At 35.2% G+C, this 20,208-nt stretch overlaps 1 protein-coding gene across 4 annotated transcripts in view; it reads left to right on the forward strand.

The window, feature by feature from the left end:
* Positions 1 to 20,208, forward strand: part of LOC114326027 (chloride channel protein 2) — a 152,602-nt gene that overhangs the window by 93,059 nt on the left and 39,335 nt on the right. For all 4 annotated transcript variants that reach the window (XM_028274230.2, XM_028274229.2, XM_028274228.2 and 1 more), the window contains 2 exons: positions 6,615 to 6,741; positions 7,425 to 7,568. In XM_028274230.2, the coding sequence (XP_028130031.2) occupies positions 6,615 to 6,741; positions 7,425 to 7,568 (271 nt within the window). The remainder of the gene's footprint in view (positions 1 to 6,614; positions 6,742 to 7,424; positions 7,569 to 20,208) is intronic.

The following is a 20,208-nucleotide window of genomic DNA, read 5'->3' on the forward strand; positions in this document are numbered from 1 at the left end:
ATAACACTACCACTTTTCGTTCTATACGTTTTAAATAATGCAACCCTTTTAGCCAATTTCCAGAATTTCAAAAAGGACAGGTTGTTTTGAATAATACTAAAACATCATCCTGTATAATATTTGTTTGTAAAATTACACAAAAACAAAAGGAAATATTTTCCCCTCATTTTTTGCATCACTACGTTCTCACCATGTACTAATACTATGTATGTGTATAAAAATGTAAGTGAATGTTAGGAGGCTATGATAATTTTACATTTTCTTTGTTTGAGTACAAAAATTAACGGTATATTATTAAACAATGGGAGCAGACACTTTTTAATGGTCATTTGTTATTCCCCATAGGGGCCCCTATACGAGGTAGGAGTATGTACAGTTCCTCATGACTCACCCTGTATATACAGTGTGTCGATTTGTAAATGTACCAATCTATAATTCTCTATAATTTGGTCCTCATATATATTCTAAAAATATGCAAAAACACGTGAAATTTATTTGTGAGGGGGACATTTTGTAGACCAGTTTTCAACTAAATTACATCAACTCTCTAGCGGACACAACCCCCAAAATCTTTAATGGAAAGGGGGTTTTAGTGATATCTCATTTTAAAGGTCGTTCAACAACCTTTTTAAAAATACCATATACAATACATTTTTTTTCAGTAGTATTGGAAAATCCAGTAAAACCGAATGGTCCATTAGGGATAGCATTTGACCTTGCATGCCGAGCTACCTAAAATTTTATTTTTCTAATATTTAGGTAAAGTAAATAATAGTGTAAATTTAAAATTGCGACTGAATTCCACAGTTGCGTTAGCCGCCATCTTGTTTCTAATTTAAGTTGCAGATCCATTTTGGATTGTAAACAACTACATCAAACTTTTTTATTCTGGCTCGGGTTGAGATTTGAAGAATGAAACCTCTAGCAGGGGTGGCCAAGCTTCTTAATAGTCCGAACCACTTTTCACAAGTTGAAGTTTTTCGCGAGCCGCAATAAAATACTTATTTAAAAAGTATCTATGTATAGAAGGTATTTACAATTTTTTTAACAGAACTTTTACTTACTGAAAACCGAAATACAATTACGAAATATTTAAACTTAATTACATTTTTGTTTTCCTTCTTTTGATAATTCTTTAGAATTTGGTGATTAATATGTGACTTCTCAGTAATTCTTTTAGATGCTGGTTAGGTAATATTGATCGGTGTTAGGATTTCACGAATTATAAAATGGAATAAAATGGTCCACACAAGTACGTTGTTCCTAATATGGAAATAATTGGACAAGCATTCTTTTTTGGGGTACCTTCTTGGATTCTGGTACAAATTTACAAAATTCGGTATTCGGCTTCGACTTATAGTTTTATTTTCGAGCTTGATCTTCTTGCGCCTCTATTAATTTTAATTCTCCAGATGTTGTTTGGATCATATATTGGTAATAATAAAAAATTCACCTTATGAACTATGTTCATTTCAAATGAATTCGGAAAAAAATGAAGAGACGATTTAACATATTTTAAGTCTTCAAATCTATTTTGGAGTTCGGTCAATATTCCTTCCGGCTTTTTTATATACCTACTCGTTAAGTTTTTCTAGTATAATATGGTAAAAATTTTTTTCTAAATCGAGTAAAATGCAAAATGTGTACCTAATACAAATTACAAATTACATCTGTAGCAAGAGTTATACAAAACAAGCAAAACAGATCGAAGATAAGTCACTAGAGATAGCGGGAATAGAGCGCCTCACGCTGGCCTGCATTGATCGGGGTAGGATTTCATATAGGAGTCCGTGTACCCAAGACTCCCATATGATAAGCACTTTGCTGATTGAGAGCCCCTATAGCGCATCAGAGTGCTATCGGGGGGTAAGTGGATGGTCTGGAGCATTGAAGCGGGGTGGAGTGATTCCTGCTTACGGGAGTTAATCCTCCTCGCCCCAATGAATTGTATCACCCGAATGTCATTCTCTAGGGGTGAGCAAGTCTCTCAGGCTAGGTTAAATCACTATGCTTGCTTGCTAGATTATACAAAAATCGGTCTGGATTCGGTTGATTACTGACTTTTACATTTCGCCACTCTTATGTAATGTTCGTTAGCGCAGTTTTCGATGTGTCATATCATTCTTATCTTGGATGGAAATGGAATTTGTTACAAAATCTTTCATGTTCGTTGTCAGTAAATTAAAAGACATTTTGAAACACATATTATGGAACGATAATAATTTTTTTAAACCATATCTAATAGAAAATTGAAAAATAACTCGGGTACAATCCAGAGCCACAAGTAATCCTTCAAAGAGCCGCATGTGGCTCGCGAGCCGCAGTTTGGCCACCCCTGCCTAGACTTTAGACTCAGGGGTGGGCAAAAGCCGGCCCGCGGGCCGCATCCAGCCCTTTCGCTTATTTTATCCGGACCGTTGAAAAATCCCACAAGCATTTTTTTAATCTCTTTTTTGTTAAAATTAACAGTATTAATGTGTGTAATGTTCATATAAATAATGAAATATGTACCTACATAATAGAGAGTATTATAATTTCGAACAGTTGAAACTATATTCCTACTTTACTACTGTTACGTTTGAGCCCGTGATACAGATACTAAATGGTACTTTGATTACTTTATTATCAAATATATTATCTAATACAGAGATGAGAAGAGCTTTCCTCCAGTTTCTGGTTACCTGTCCCCTGTCGTCGTTGACAGCCCAACGCAACGTTGCCAAGCAACTCAGAACTCACAATTAAATACACAACAACTACATAGAATTGAAAAATCACTTCTCTCACTCTTCGAGACAGTGATGTTTTGGTTTTTTCCATTTTTTCTTCGAGTTTACCCTTCACAATCAGCTGCAACAACTCATACTTATCACTTCTGTGCCCTAATACGATATCTCTTCTTTTAATGATAGTCAGAAGTTCTCTATCTCTTCCCATTATGTGCAGCACCATTTCGTTCGTAATATGATCGGTCCAGGGTATTTTCAAAATTCTTTTAAAAAGCCACATCTCAAAAGCTTCAGTTTTCTCATTAAGTCAACATTAACAGTCCAAGCTTCGGCACCATAAAGAAGAATAGAGTGGATATAACATTTTATCATCCGATATCAGATTTGCAGATTGAGTCTTTGGTTACTCAGAATTTTCCCTATATTCAAAATGGCTGCTTTTAATAGCCTATTCTTCATCGAATTTTTGATTTCGAATTTAGATCTTTTGTAATACAGAATCGTATTATCCACTTGTTCAATTTCTTCATTTTTTATCTGGATCCTTGTTATGAATGATACAATGGACCATATTTCTTTAAAAATTACGTGACATATTTTACTGGGCACAAATTGTTTGCATGCACACCCCAGTAAGATAATGTATTATTACTATTATCTATTGTAAACAGTAAAGTTTCTTTGTCCAAATGCTTTAACATATTTTTGTCAATGATCGAAAACATCTACCACAATAAAAGTAAAAGTAGAAGATGAACTAACTGATCCAATTGAAGCTGGCAATGGCATACGACAGGGTTCCCTGAGTTATTATTATGTTTACCCTTATTGTTCAACCTAATCATGGATAAAATAATAAAAAAGTAAGGACTAAAAAAGGATACCAAATGGGAGAAAAACAACTTAAAATAATCTGCAATGCAGAAGATGCAATACTAATCTCTCAGAGTGAAGATAATTTACAGCGGATTATGCTGCACCAATTTAATATAACCACCAGAAACATGTTAATTCCCTAAAAAGAACAAAATGCATGGTTATAACAGCACATCCAATAAGATGTAAATGGGAGCTGGAGGGTTATGTAATAAAACAAGTGAGTGAGTTTTAGGCGTCACAATATCTAGCTACGGAAAACTCGAAACAGAAGTGGAAGATCAAGTGAATAGAGCAAACAGAGTCGCAGGTTACCTGAATGACACAATGTGGACCAATAAAAATATCGGAAAAGAAATGAAAGGCAGAATTTACAGAACAGTCATCAGACTAATATTGACATACACGGCAAAAACACGACCTGACACAGAGAGGGCAAAAAGATTGCTCGAAAGAGCGGAGATGAAAACCCTTCGAAAAATCGATGGCAAGACACTATGGGACGGAGCTAGAATTATAGATATACGACGGAGATGCAAGGTGGACAACAGTTATAACCGGGTAAGAAACAGAAGAGTAGAATGGAATGACCACATAAGCCGAATGACCACAAATAGAGCACTATAAGGACGGCGAGAGACGGTTCCTCAATAGAAAGGCGGTCAGTGGGAAAACCAAGAAAACTATGGAACGACAACTTACTGGAGGCACATTTAAAAATCAGACAGAGTCATGTCTATACAAAAAGAAGAAGAAGTATTTTTGAAAAAAAAATTTCTTGGGCAGGGCAAAATTTGACCAAAAATATTCGCATGTGCACAGCGTAGGTAGGCGGTACAGTACTCCGGCCCGGGAAACATTTTGAAAATTTCATTTTGGCCCGCGCTTAAAAGTATTTGCCCACCCCTGCGACTATTAATTTCAAATATAATGAGTGCACTAACCAGCCTGTCGTCGCATCTACTAGAAATGGAATAATTAGGTGTATTAACACATTCACGGATACGACTCCACGACTGCATATGAAGTCACTTACTCCATAAGAAGACATAGCTACATGTGAAACGTGTCCATGAATGTGTTAACAATATTGAGCAAGCAAGAGAGGATGATGCGGATTAAATGATACCAACTGACGATCTTAAGAAACAAGATGAATGCCAACGGCACTAAATATACACTATTGGCGGAAACAAGGGGATGCCTACATTTAAAAATAGACCGAACTTCCTTCTTCTTATTTTTCTTATACTTGTTTTAGATCTGTCGATCTGTTAATTCCGAAGTTGAAGTATTTCTTGTGAGGTAGACTGACAGCTATCTCTCCATCTTTTTGGTGGTCTCCCCGATGGACGCTTGTCAGCTTATTTCCTTCTAGCTGAATTCTTATTGGTCTATGCTCCTCCATTCTTTTTACATGACTACACCATTCACTTCGTCTTTGCATACCCCAGTATTATTACATCTTGTACCCCACATTGTTCCCTGATGACGTTGTTTCGTATTCTATCCCTTCTTGTCTTCCCTGCTATTGCTCTTAGTGTCTTCATTTCAGCAGTTCGTAGCATGCTTTTGGTTTCATTGGTGTCTTCTCTTGATTTAATATCATAAGTCATAACAGGTCTGATGCAAGATTTCTAAATTCTAACTTTTCCGTCCATTCTCTCATATGGTTTTTCCGGACCACATCTCTCAAACATCCTGACATGACTGCGGCCTTGTTTATTTATCCTCTTAGGTCTCTGGCTGGGTCATGATAACTTGAGAAATCTACACCTAGATATTTGAACTGGTTTAGCTCTTCTATGGGTTTTTCCTCTAAAACGAGCTTGCATCTAATTGGATCTTTGGCAACGGTAATGCATTTTATTTTCTGCGTGGATATGTTCCTGTTGAGTCGTCGACATGCTTGGTAGAATCGATTAATAATATACCTAATATTATATATAAATTTTTAACACAACAAAAAAAACTTCTTAAGCCTATTGCTTTTTTTTTAATTTTTAAAGGACTGTATATCTAATATTGTTTTATATTGCTGTCTAGTGTTGTATGATAGTTTTGATGTAAAGTGTAAAACAAACAAAAACATTATGGTAGGGGAGCCCAAGCGGGGATTTTTGCAGTTACTCGAGTGCGTCAGATTATCATACGAGGAGAAACCTTGTACCCTGTAAATGTACCCCTACCATATATTGGATCTTAATACAGGGGAGTTCGTTAAGGGGGGTCCGAAAAAAAATCTATTCTTAAAAAAACTCGAAATCGTCAGATTAAGATAAGGTAAGTTAAGTAAATGCAGAACAGTGTATATTTCAAAAATCTGACGGTTTGAGCAGAGCGTTAGGAAATGGGTGGGTCACAAAGTTGCACAAGAAAAAAGCGAATATTTCGAGAAATAAACGTCAGATCGAAAAACCCAAAAATATTCGTTCAATATTTTTCAAAAATCTATCGAATGATACCAAACACGACATTCCACGGAGAGGGGTGGGGGTAAATTTAAAATTTTAAATAGGAAACCCGCGATATTTTGTGAAATGAAAATCAGATAGAAAAACCGCAAAATACACGTATTTAATATTTTTGATAAATCTATCGAATGATACCAAACACGACCCCCCACGAAAGTGCTGTGGGGGTTACTTTAAAATCGTAAATAGGAACCCCCATTTTTTTTATTGAACATTTGAATTCGTTACGTAAAAATAAGTATCTTTATTCAAGACATTTTTTCGAATTATGGATAGATCGCGCTATAATCAGAAAAAAGATGGTTAGAAATGGAAAATTAAATTGAAAAATAGAAAGTCCTAACTTAAATGGAAAACTTAACTTAACTTTTTTTGGTTTTAAGACCAAACCTTCACAACTAATTAGGTCCCCAAAACGCTCGAGTAACTGCAAATTTAGCATAATTTACTCCCCTACTATTATTACGAAATCATAGTTTATCATAATCAAATCTAAATAATTATGTATGATATAACTCATAGTTTTCTATTTTAGGCTAGATATAATTATACGAAATCAATTGAAAAAATCCATTCGGAGCTTAAAAAGAAAAAATTAGAGGAAATCAAAAAACTAAAGGAGGAGGAGAAAAAAAGACAAAAAGAATTAGAAATATATCAAGGTAAAGTAATTTTGTAATATTTATGTATAATCAAAGTGAATTACTTTTAATGTGTTAATAGATGTTCAGAAAAAACTTACCTATGGTATCTGATTATTGTGTTACGATCTAACTTTATCATCACTTCAGTTTTTCCAAGTCAGCACGAACGTAATGAAATAAAATAAGATAAAATCTAGCTTCTCTTTTTTTCATACGACGCGCCGTTTTTATCCAATAAATAACACATCTTGTCTTAATTAGACATTTTCTTTTTGGCATGAAAACGGCGCGTCGCACGTCGTATGAAAAAAACGAAACAGATATTTTTTTGTCACAAACCGAACAAGGAATTCAAAACTGATTTTTAATTTCAAATATCTCAGTGGTGTACTATTTTTTTTAATTCAGAACATTACCCGTCTGCCCGCCAGTGTTGAATATATATTTTTCTTAAATACATATTGTATGTCAAAAAATGCACAATAGCCTACTTCTTAAAACTCACCAAATTTCATTACAATGTTGCCAGTAATTTCGTAAAAATCGTAAAAAATTATAAAATCTTTTTTCTTCAACGTCCTGTATCTTGAAAACGGATGGCGATACAAAAATTTTTTACTAAGCAAACCCCAATTATTTTTCAGTTTTTTACCTATCTTATATACAGTCTTACTTTTTTTGAAACCCCTTATATTTTTTAGGAAAATATACACGATTATTCTGGAAAATATGGCACAACACATTTGGTCATTTAGGAGAAGACTGGGTGTTCTTAGCATTTCTAGGAATTATTGTAGCTGTTATAAGTTACACAGTAGATAAGGCAGTATGGTTATGTAATAACGGTAAGTGAAAATAAGATTGTTTATTATAGTTAATATATTTTTATCTGATTATTTAAAAAGCATGCTTGTGATGAGCGAAATACGGTGGGTTTACAAACATAAAGACGTTATATAATTTTAGGAAATTTTTAGGAAATAGAAAGTAACTGAGTCTTCTAGGACATTCAAAAATAAAAGAAACACGTTTAAACCCCAAATAAACGTAGGGCATTTTTTGACAAGATCCCCAAAAGATCCTCTGCGTTTTTTGGGGGTTTAAATGTGTTGTGAAGATCCCCAATAAATCCCCTAGGTTTTTGGGGGGTTTGAACGGGTTTCTCCAATTTTTGGATGTGCTAAAGGACTCAGTTACATCAAATTTTATAGAAGTTATATAAAAACCTCGATTTGATCGATTTTAAGTCTATAAAATAGGAAAAATCCCTAAAAACCTCCTAAAGAACCAGTTTTTTGGATTCTGAAAGGTGGTGAACCTTTCGGAAAAATCTGAAAAAAATTGTATATAGTTTTTGAAAAAATACACAAAATAAAAAAATAAATGTGCAGCCTTCTTCAAAAAAAGTAATAAAATAGATGAAATGAAATTTAAATATAGAAGCAAATCCTGCCTATAGCTTTACAATAAAAATTATACTTATGACATTGTTGTATTGCTTGCTGGATATTTAGGATGTCGTTGGCTCCAGATGATGCAGATAGGTCTTAGATGTTTGCCATTTGAGTGTCTTTAAGTAGTCGTTGTAGTCTTGAAGACGGCTTGGTCTTTAGTTAGTTGGGTTGGTTGATTTATGCTACGTGAGAATTTTGTAGAAAAACACCGTCTTAAGTAGACACAAGACATTATAAAAACATTCACTACCATTTAAACTGAGACCAGAGGCGGCTTTACCTATTGTGCAGGGTGTGCGGTGCACACGGGCGCCGGGATGTTGGGGGCGCCGATCGCCAAAGAGCGGGTCCTTTACTTTGTTTCAACATAAAATATGCTTTAAAACGATTAATGAAAAATTACATTGGCACTTAAGCGCGATTTATAGATTGCCGCCCGCCCGACTGTCCGTCCAACGAACGGACGGCGATCTTTTGATTCGTTTAAAGACATACCGACAATGGTTCCGAAATCTGTTGTGGAACCTATAAAGGTCGTATTGCTTGGGACTTTTCAAAGGCGTTTGTACAGGTGTCGCGGGATAACTTTGCGAAATAAGCTTTGACGGAATGGATTAAGTATTTTATTTAAGTTAACATGTAAATATAATAAAGTAAAGCGGCTTTTCATTTGATTAAAATTATTTACAAGGAAGATTTTCTTTTATTACTACCACAATTTACCGAAGATGCGAAGAACAAATTGCGCACAATCAGTTTGGATTTGTGAACGCTTTTGGTACGAGGGAGGCTTTATTTAGCGTGCAGTTGTTATTTTTAAGAAATGTAGGGACGTCAGCTGTGATGTTTTTGCATGCGTGATTGACTACAAGAAGGCTTTCGATAGATTCAGGCATGAACAAATGATGGAAGTGCTGAAGAGGACAGAGATTGACGGAAGAGATCTGAAAATAATAGCTAACCTGTATTGGAATTAATCAGCAGTGTTTCGAATAGATGGAGAATATACAGATCAGGTCAAAATCTTAAGGGGAGTAAGACAGGGAGGCATAATTTCACCGCTGATGTTCAATCTGTACTCAAAGCACATTTTTGAAGAGGCTCTAAACTCTAAAAGATATTGATGAAGGCATCTCAATAAAAATGGAATCAAGCTGAGTAACCTGCGGTATGCAGATGATACAAGAGTGTTTTCCAATACCATAGAACTGCAAAACTTAATGAACAAAATAACGGAAACAAGTAGAACATAATAATATGGACTAGATATAAAAACCAGCAAATCCAAGCTAATGATCATCAGCAAGCAAAACATAACTGGAGCAAATCTGTATGAACCAAATGAGAATTTAACGTGTCTCACAATACAACTACTTTAGAACTATAATCAATGAGTCATGGGACAATACTCAAGAGATTAGATGTCGCACCGGAAAGGAAAAAAGTGCATTCTTGACTATGAGCTCTGTGTTCAAGAGCCATGACCTCACCCAAAAACAAAAATAAGGCTCCTTGAATGTTATGCGTACTCAGTGCGTCTATACGGAATAGAGACGTGGACATTGAAGGCAGAAACTCTATCGAAACTTCAGACTTGCGAGCTATGGTTGTATAGAAGGATCCTGAAGATACCATGGACACAGACAAATTCACCAATAAAGAAGTAGTACGGAGGATGAACACAACCGCAGATTTAGTCAATATCGTGAAGGCCCGTAAGCTGCAGTACTTGGGACATATAATGAGAAATCGAGGCAGATACGAGATACTCCAATGCATTTTAAAAGGTAAAATTGAAGGAAAAAGGGCCCCAGGACGAAGAAGAATATCCTGGATTGCTAACCTGAGAGCATGGTATAGAAAGACCTCAACACAACTATTCCGTATAGCAACCAACAAAGTCATCATAGCCAGAATGATCACCAACGTTCGGAACGGACAGGCACCCTAAGAAGAAGACTACTACAATTATTGCGACTTTCAGCGGAGTCACAGCTCCTCAAAAATTATCCTTTTTAGCAATTTGTTGTTGGTGTTTTAAGTCATACTGAAAATACGTAGTATGTAGTTCATCATTTTAACAACCTCAACCAATTTTCAACCTTACTTCATATATAAAAAGTTCATTTTTAATTAAATATTAAATAAAATCAAATAAAGATAAATATATATCCCAAATCTGATTTAATTAAATCAGATTTGGGATTTTAACAGATTTTGTTCTGACGCTGTGAATATCTATTGGCTCCCGACATCATTTAATATTGCACTATTTGCATCTGGATTTTTGTTTACATTATAAGAGTACCTAATACCCTATGTACAAGTACTAGGTAGGTACCTATTCAACTATTCCATTTTGACTGCGCGTCTACCAAAGGGCGCCAGGGCATCGACTGCACACGGGCGCTACATGGGCTAGAGCCGCCTCTGACTGAGACTGACATGACGGATGGGAAGTGAAGTCATGAGTTGCCAACTGACAAATGAAGTGTGGCATAGAACGGTCGAAATTATTGTGCATGTAATTAAATCAGCTATTGCGTTTAAGTGCGGTAATAGATAAGGATAGAAGATTTGAAAAGAAAGAATACTATTTTTATAAGAAAAATAGTACAACAAAACAGAAAGTTAAAAAATGATTAAAATCAATAGAAATAAATTAATAAACATGTGACATTCACAACATCACACGGTATTTTTGAATCTGTTACGATTTCACCATGCCTCAGAATTCACACTAAATTAGTGTTTTGTTTTTAGCATTCTAAACAAATATTTCTAAAACAATAATTCTGTTTACATAAAATATTCACGGTAGCGTCAGGTAATACTAATTATAACGTCAAATATACATTTCGCATACGTAATAAGCAACATTTCTATGCATTACGTGCAATTAAGAGATTATCGGGCAATAATAATAAGTAGCATAATAAACATACCGGTCTAGTAACAGTCATAATTCTTGATTGTTGCAATTATTATGCGTAATCATTTAGACCATATAAATAATAAAACAGCGAGGTAGCTAGAATTATCATATAATACCTCCAAAACTTAAGCTTGTGTTAAAAGGGATCGTCCTCAAGTAGGAATCTATGGAATGAGTACCACCGAGACATAAGCCACCACCTCTTGGCTTTCTGCTAAACCTGGTCGACCCGATTCTCCAGCGTATTTAAGTCTAAGTTTACTTGCTAAGTTACAGAAACTGTGAAACCTGTATTATGCGATTGCAAGGCGCTGGACTGCAAAAAAACATTACCTATATGGGCAACCAACAGGAGATCTTTGGTATATTTAGGGTAAATCAAACAAAAGATCTGTACAAACTTGTACAAGGTACAAAAATTCTATATTGGGTTACCTATTGTAGAAAACACCAATGGGCCATAAACACAATAATTTTCAGCTTCAGTGGTAACGTAGTTCTAGAATCAGAAGAGCTCGGGGTACAAAGAAAAGTTGTCAATGCAGACAATATTACATACTACTACTACTACTATCGGTTTACAGCGTTCTTCGATGCCTTCCGACTCCTAAACGCCATTATTCACTGTTTAACTATAGACCTGGAAGGATTTCTCGATTTCCTAGTTCTATTTAAATTCCCTTCCGCCAGCTTCTTCTCGACCTTCCCTCTTTTCCTTCTCCCTTCTCTATACATGGCCGTGCCATATTAGTTGTTTTGTTTTTATGTCATAAATTATTGTATTATGTGTGACTCCCATCATTTCTCGTATTCTATCATTTGTTATCCGATCTTTTCTTGATATGTCTGGTGCTTTTCTGCAGAAGTCCATTTCTGGTACTAGTAACATTTTCTCTGTTCTTTGTTCCAGTGGCCAAACTTCACTGCCATATGTGATTACACTTTTAAGTATAATATTTGATATGAGCTGTTTGTTCGCTTTAGATATTGTTAGATATTGTCTGGTCCCACAGAATGCCTTTCATCATGGATATGGCTTTTCTACCCTATATGTTTCTGACTTTTATTCTGATCTTTAGTTATCTTCATCCCCAGGTACTTTTATTCATCACAGTATTTAATTTCTACCCCATCGTCTAATTTAATAAACTGCTTTGTCCCTCCAATACACATGGCTTCAGTTTTCTTAATATTGACTTCGAGACCCCATTTGTTATATTCTTCTACTAGCTTCCGCGTCATGTAACTCAAGTCGTCATGATCCTCATCATCATCATCAATGGCGCTACAACTCTTCGTGAGTCTTTGCCGCGTTTACTATTGCCTTCCATGTTTGTCGGCCCTGTGCCACTAATTCCAATTGTCGCACTCCCATTTTCTCTAGATCTTCTTTGACTGCATCTTTCCACCTTTTTAGGGCGCCCTACAGACCTTCTTCCATCTGGCCTTTCCCAGAACACATTGTTTATAATGCGATTGTCATTACTGCCAATCACATGCCCTGCCCATCTGAGTCTATTGGCCTTTATATATCTGACTAGATTTTCTTTTCCGAATAGAGACTCTAGCTCGTTATTGTATCTGCGCCTCCATTCGTTTGTCACGCTGTCTCTGCAAAAGCCATATATCATTCGAAGGATTTTACGTTCCCACACCAGCAATTTATTAACTTCTCTTTTTGTTAGCGTCCATGTTTCGCTTCCATACGTAACTGCTGGTCGTATTATGGTCTTATATATCTGGATTTTTGCACCTCGTGAAAGAAGTTTTGACTTCATTAGATGTTGCATTGCAAAGAAAGATCTGTTTCCTGCCACTATTCTCGCTTCAACTTCTCGCTCTAATTTGTTGTCATTTGTGATTGTTGTCATGATCCTGAGCAATCAGAATTTGGTCATCAGCGAAACATAAAGTGTAGAACGTTGTCTCGTCATTAATAGGGATTCTCATGCCATTACATTTTCTTTTCCATAGCTTGAGTGCTTGTTCCAGAATAATTTGGAAAAAGGTAGGCGAAATACAGCCACCCTGCTTCAATCCTTTCTTAACCTTAAATCTCTCAGACATCCTTGATCCAGTTTTAATTTTTGCTGTCGTTCCATTATACACACTTTGGACTGCTTTGATAAGACCATGTTTAATATTGGTTTGCCACAAGGTTGACCGTAATTTGCTGAAGGCACACTGTCATATGCTTTTTGTAAGTCTACGTACACCAGGTGAACTTCTTTATTGACGGCTGTTTTTTTCTCGATAACTTGCGTAATAGAGTATAGGTGGTCTAGTGTGGACCACCCAGCTCTAAAGCCAGCTTGTTCCTCTGCTTCGTAATCTCTATATCTAGTCATTTTCTATTTTGTTCTTAATAACTATATAACATAAAATATTATTTAATGTTCAAAAAGGCTTTACCTACGTATAATATGGTAAAAGAATAAAGGATAAAAGGTAATAAAGTAGAAATCACATACCAAAAAATCTATACACAATATGTACACAAGAAATTGTCGGTATTCAAACAGATTTTTAATAGCGTGATGATAAAATACTATTAACCCTAGAACAGCACAGTTTGTTCAACTAACGTAGACTGCACAGTGGGGTCTCGAAAACACTAATTGTTTTTTTTTTAGTAATAAATGTCATCTATTTATTTTTTCTGCGGTATGTAGTACAAAACAATAAACAACAATATCTTATTTTTAAAATATGTTTATTTAAAAAAAACATTACTCATTAGATCTGATAAACGTGAAAAAACATAAACTAGTGCTTTTATTACACTGTTTTAAAAATATGGAGATATGACCAAAAAATTAAACAAAATTCTAGCGAAATAAAACTTATCTCTTTAACAACCCTTTAAACTAAAATAAAACATAAAAGTTGTTACAAGATAACTATTTCTTAATCTTAGCCAGGCACTTCAACTTTGGTTCTGACACACATAACATAATTGGGCTCGATGTTCTAAACAGTACGATGTTCTAAACAATTTTTCTCAGTATACTGGCGATATTTCTTTGCTAGGTATTGGGTTCTGTTTGTTCTCCTTCATGATCGTCGTCACTTTGTTCGTTATCAGTGTAAGACTGATGTCCAGGAACATAATCATCGTCTTCATCTGATGAGTCTCCAAAATCATCGTCGATGGTCTCAGGTTCATCTTCATTCACCCACTAATATTTTCTCCTAGAATCTGCCATACTAGCAAATAACAAAAAATTACCTTAAAATTTGAACACTCTTCAACTGCACACTGCGGTCCGAAGTACCCACAGCTCCACTAAAAGCGTCACAGCAAACTATACAACAAACTTATAGACCAGTCTAATTAGACTCAAAAATAGGAGTGAGGCTACAATAATTACCATCAAGCTGAAAATTGGCAGGATTGTTCAAAATACCATCATAAATGAAATCTAAAAAGTCCTCATAAATCCGACCCCTGCTAAAAAATTTACGCGGGGTCAAAGGTCGCCAAATATGGTTTTTAGCGATTTTCAGCGAAACGGTAAGTTTTATCGTAAAATTAGTTCTAACAAAAAATGTAGATTAGATAATTATCTATAAAAAATATCTTAATCGTTTTTTTTTTCTAAGAGGCGCTGTTTTTGAGATACAACGATTCAAATAGTTGAAAGACTTCTAATCGTCATAATATATGTATTAGTACACCAGGTATATACATCACTGAAGCTGTAATACAAGTAAACATAATATTCTACGGTCAACTTAACTTATATTAAACATAATAATATAAGATTATAAATATGATAATGTTTCTACTATACAGCTTGCGGTCTACCGATGGATGCAATCCATAAGCTGTATTATATTACAGTGCCAACAAAAAAATCTTTACAAAGTGAATGTAACGCGAAAATAATAAAAATTATTTGAATTTTACGGCTTAATCCCAACAAAAATACACAACAAAATACAACAAATGACAAAGTATTAACTTATAATAATTATTTTTATTTATGCGCCTTAGTTCAATTTGCAAAGATGGGTTTTGTCGGAATAAACACGTTCGTTAGCTAATCTAATCACTCTACCTATTCTCTTCTCCGAAGGGTTTGAACATAATAATGAAAGACAACTTTCTAGGCAAAATGTTTATTGCTAAGTACTAATAAATACTTATGCAAATTATACCGTAATTTTCCTGGGTCGCGAAATCCTTCAGGTAGATGACACCCTCGAGGTATTAATTAGTCTTGAGTACTACTCCAGAGTGAAAATACGTGTTAAACCTATATTTTTTTTATCGTGTATTTCGTGTTATTTTCATTGTTATAATAAAAATGTCAGAATATTGTTTTATTTGCGCGTATTTGCGCGTATTATTTGACGTAATGATAATTGAAACAGCCATAGAGCAATTCAATTTAACAAATACAAGTATTGTTGTAGGTGAAGATGTAGACTTGCTCGTATTACTCACTGGTAGAACTCCAATCGAAAAAACTATCTTTTTTTTTAAACCTGGAAAAGCTCAACACCAATCGGAAATATATTCATCGAAAAGTTTATCTACTTTTGCAAAATGTCAAAATCATATACTATTTTTACACGCAATAACTGGCTGTGATACGACATCTGCATTTTTCAGGAGGGGTAAAACGACTGTTTTTAAAATGTTTGAAAAACAAGATTTACTTGAATGTGCTGAAGTTTAAAAAAAAACTAATTCAACTCCACAAGAAGTTATTTCCAACGGAATTAGCTTTCTTCTCTCTATGTAGGGAGCGCCTAAGAAAACTACGTGCTTAGATAAGTTTCGATATGCATGTCTTTTTAAAAGTACTCGAAACAAAAAACAAGTGCAGTTATCTTGTCTTCCTCCAACCTCAGCGGCTGCTCATCAACATCTTTTTCGGGTATATTACCAAGTTCAAGTGTGGCTTGATTATCAGCTAGATCCAAAAGACTGGGGATGGAAATTAGTCGACAGTTCATTAGAACCAATTCAAACTTTACTCCCCCCTGCGCCGGAAAAACTCCTGAACACAATTTTTTGCAACTGTAAAAAGGGATGTAGCGCTAAATGTGGTTGCAAAAAAGTTGGACTGTTTTGTTCGGTAGCATGCACTAATTGTCAAAACCGATCGTGCTCCAATGTTGAATCATCAATAATTGAGGATTCATTTGATTCTATCGAGGAGCCATGCGATGTGTAATTATTGGGGCAATTTACTTGCACCCAGGATGAACAAGAAGAAGAAGAAGAACAAGAAGAAAAAGAAGAAGAAGAAGAAGAACTAGAAGATAAAGAAGAGGAAGAAGAACAATGAGAAGAAGAACAAGGGAAGCAGAAGTATTAGAAAATTATGAACCAGTTTGTTAAATTTCCCTTTTTTTTAAATTTATACCGCTTTATACAAAGTTTAATCATTTTAACCCTTGCCAATATCAATTATTAAATAGCTTTAAATTAAACAGAATCATGACAGATCCGTGGAATAGGCCTACTGGGGAAACCACGTTAAAAAAACGCGCTAAGTACACTCCTCAAAGGTGGTGTGGAAACGTGTGCGCATATTATGACGATTACCACTTTTTGAATCGTTATATCTCAAAAACGGTAGCTCCCAGGAAAAAAAGTAATAAGGCATTTTTTATAGATAATTATCTAATCTACATTTTTTGTTAGCACTAATTTTACCATAAAACTTACCGTTTCGCTGAAAATCGCTAAAAACCATATTTGGTGACCTTTGACCCCGCGTAAAATTTTTAGCAGGGGTCGGATTTATGAGGACTTTTTAGATTTCATTTATGATGGTATTTTTAACAATTCTGCCAATTTTCAGCTTGATGGTAATTTTTGTAGCCTCGGATGCGTAAGTTGACCGGAGTATTACGCGGTGCAGAGACTGTCTCCCAACATAGTCGGCTCTTAACTGAATTTACGTGCAAGGGAAAACTTGAAAATATGGATTAATTCCAATATTCATTGTCAAAGCTCCTGCAAGCACCACAAGCTTTGCTTGAAAAAATAGCATGTAAATGTACCAAAGGATGTACAACAAACTGCGGTTGTAGGAAGATAGGAATTAGTTGTTCAATATTCTGCAAAGGGTGCATGTGCATGGGTACTAATTGTGGGAACTCTAAGATAACTGAGGTGTCAGAGGAAGATATTGAAGCTAATGCTAACGAAGAGATGGACTTTGATTTTGAAAATTTTTTAAATGTCAACGTTTAAATAATTTTAACTAAAGTGATGTTTTTTAAGACTAATGTTTATGTAATTTTTGTAAAAGAAATAATTTTAAATAATACAGGTAAAAAAATATCAAAGAATCACTCGGTTTCCATTATGTATTTAAATATAGATGATACACCATTTTAAAGAACAGAAAGTAAGCCCTCTTTGTTGCGCAATATATAGATAGTATATTCATGTACAAGAAAAAAAAGTTATAATGAGAAATTTCAAAAATAATCGTAAAAAATGTAAAAAATAATATTTTTTTAAATTAGGTATTATATAATATATAATATATTATATAATAATTTTGTTTAATTTTTATATTATATTATAAAAAAATCGTTAAAAGTATAAAACCTTGAAAAACCATAATCTCTTTAAAAAAAGTCGTACAACGTTATAGAGTAGACCATTTTAAAGGTAATTGATTTCTATTCCTATTACGTGTACCATCGCATATACCTAAAGTTACGTAGAAAAAAGTTACAGAACAATATTTGCGAAATAACAAGGAAAATTGCCCAAAATTGCTGTGAGTGGCGAACTTTGAAAAATCATATTTCGAAAACTGTAAATCCTAATGACCTATACCAAACATCATTTTAAAGAGAAAATATGTAAGTTTTTTTTTCTGTGAAGCAATGTCTATACCTATATCTCCGTGGACAAAAGTTATGGGACAAAAAACAAAATTTCTTTCTTTTGGGTTTCTTTGTCCTTTTTCTTTTGAATATATTTGTGTAAAAAAAAGTATCTTTGATTTTAAAAAGTTATATTTAGATAGGAAATTTAACCAGAAACAATTTTTATGTAGACGTATTTGTACCAAAAGTGCATAGAACTCACCCTAATGTAACCTGTGCCCAGGGACTAATTCACCCATTTCTCAAAAACGCACCCCTTTAAATGGTAGCACTCCGCGGTTTTTTCATATATAGATGTCCATTGACCATATCAAATAATAAAACCCCGTTAACGTTGTAGTTCCTTTTAGCTATCTTATTTTGAATATAATCAATAGCCTACTAGTTCTACAATCCCCGACTCTTTCGTCGAAAATAGTGGACACTACTCAGAGTTTTATTACAGTATGAGCATCATCAACCCATACTACGTCCAAAATCTTTTAAAAACCTCAAACCACCTTTATTATTTATCGACTATAAAAAGACGTGTGGCCCTGTCCAATACATAGTAAGTATAGTGATCGCAATATAATATAGACCATAAAAATCTAATTATTATTATTAAGAAACCGTACTTGAAACAAACTATCTTATTGAACGAAGGAAGTCCTCGATCCAAACTTAGGAAAAACATTTAAATCGGAAACAATTAAACACTTAAGATAAATGTATGACATACTTATCTTAAAAAAATAGTGTCGGCAACATTATAAAGAAAGACAAGAGAGATTGTTTGCGAAATATTTATGAATTATAGTTTACTAATAGAAAAAATAGGAAAATTGACTTTGTATATAAATACATTTGAAAAATAACATCGAAAGCCTTGAAATTATAAAAATAAAGTAAAATACAAAAATTAAACGAATTCAGACTAAGTGAATCGATAGGACGAAAAATATGGCTTAAAATACACTCTGGGCCAAAATTAACCGCCCACTTTAAATATAGGTCATTTTTGATGTCTCATATTTCCTAAACCTGTTGTCCGATTTAAGTGATTTTGACTGGGTTGACTAAGTACCCTTCAGGTAGTTCAAATGGACCATAGCCGCGGAATGTGAGCATCGAGGTCACGTACCGACAGACGTGGGCTTGATGGCCACACCTTTCGGGCGCTCAGCCGTCGAGGAGAACAAAATTTATTTTGCCAATTCGTCGGCTGAGTGACCGAGCACACACGGTCTGGACAGCAAGACACCGATTTAGATTGGTGTCTTGATGTCCGGAACACATTTTTTTTAGGACACAAGTCCAAAGTAAGGTAAAAAATTAACTTAGTCATTAATAGGGAGAAAAGCTCTTCTAGCTACTCCTAAAACCAGGTGGCTTAACCACATGAAGTAATACAAAGGATGTCCCATTACCCAGGGCATCCAAAGTAACATTAAGATCAACGCCTCCCCATTCGGTATGTCCTTCGATGGGGAGGGGTGGAGGTATAGCTTGGGGGTCAGATAGGTACCACTCCATTACGGGGTGTGACCGGTTTGATCTTCGGACATGTGGGTTCCACTTTTCCATTGGAACACACATGTTCCCCGGGGCTGGGGTTGATACGAGCATGTGTGTGTGTGTGTGTGTGTGTGTGTGTGTGTGTGTGTGTGTGTGTGTGTGTGTGTGTGTGTGTGTGTGTGTGTGTGTGTGTGTGTGTGTGTGTGTGTGTGTGTGTGTGTGTGTGTGTGTGTGTGTGTGTGTGTGTGTGTGTGTGTGTGTGTGTGTGTGTGTGTGTGTGTGTGTGTGTGTGTGTGTGTGTGTGTGTGTGTGTGTGTGTGTGTGTGTGTGTGTGTGTGTGTGTGTGTGTGTGTGTGTGTGTGTGTGTGTGTGTGTGTGTGTGTGTGTGTGTGTGTGTGTGTGTGTGTGTGTGTGTGTGTGTGTGTGTGTGTGTGTGTGTGTGTGTGTGTGTGTGTGTGTGTGTGTGTGTGTGTGTGTGTGTGTGTGTGTGTGTGTGTGTGTGTGTGTGTGTGTGTGTGTGTGTGTGTGTGTGTGTGTGTGTGTGTGTGTGTGTGTGTGTGTGTGTGTGTGTGTGTGTGTGTGTGTGTGTGTGTGTGTGTGTGTGTGTGTGTGTGTGTGTGTGTGTGTGTGTGTGTGTGTGTGTGTGTGTGTGTGTGTGTGTGTGTGTGTGTGTGTGTGTGTGTGTGTGTGTGTGTGTGTGTGTGTGTGTGTGTGTGTGTGTGTGTGTGTGTGTGT

The sequence above is a fragment of the Diabrotica virgifera genome, chromosome 3 (genome assembly GCF_917563875.1).
Source record: "Diabrotica virgifera virgifera chromosome 3, PGI_DIABVI_V3a".
NCBI classification, from domain to species: Eukaryota; Metazoa; Arthropoda; class Insecta; order Coleoptera; family Chrysomelidae; genus Diabrotica; species Diabrotica virgifera.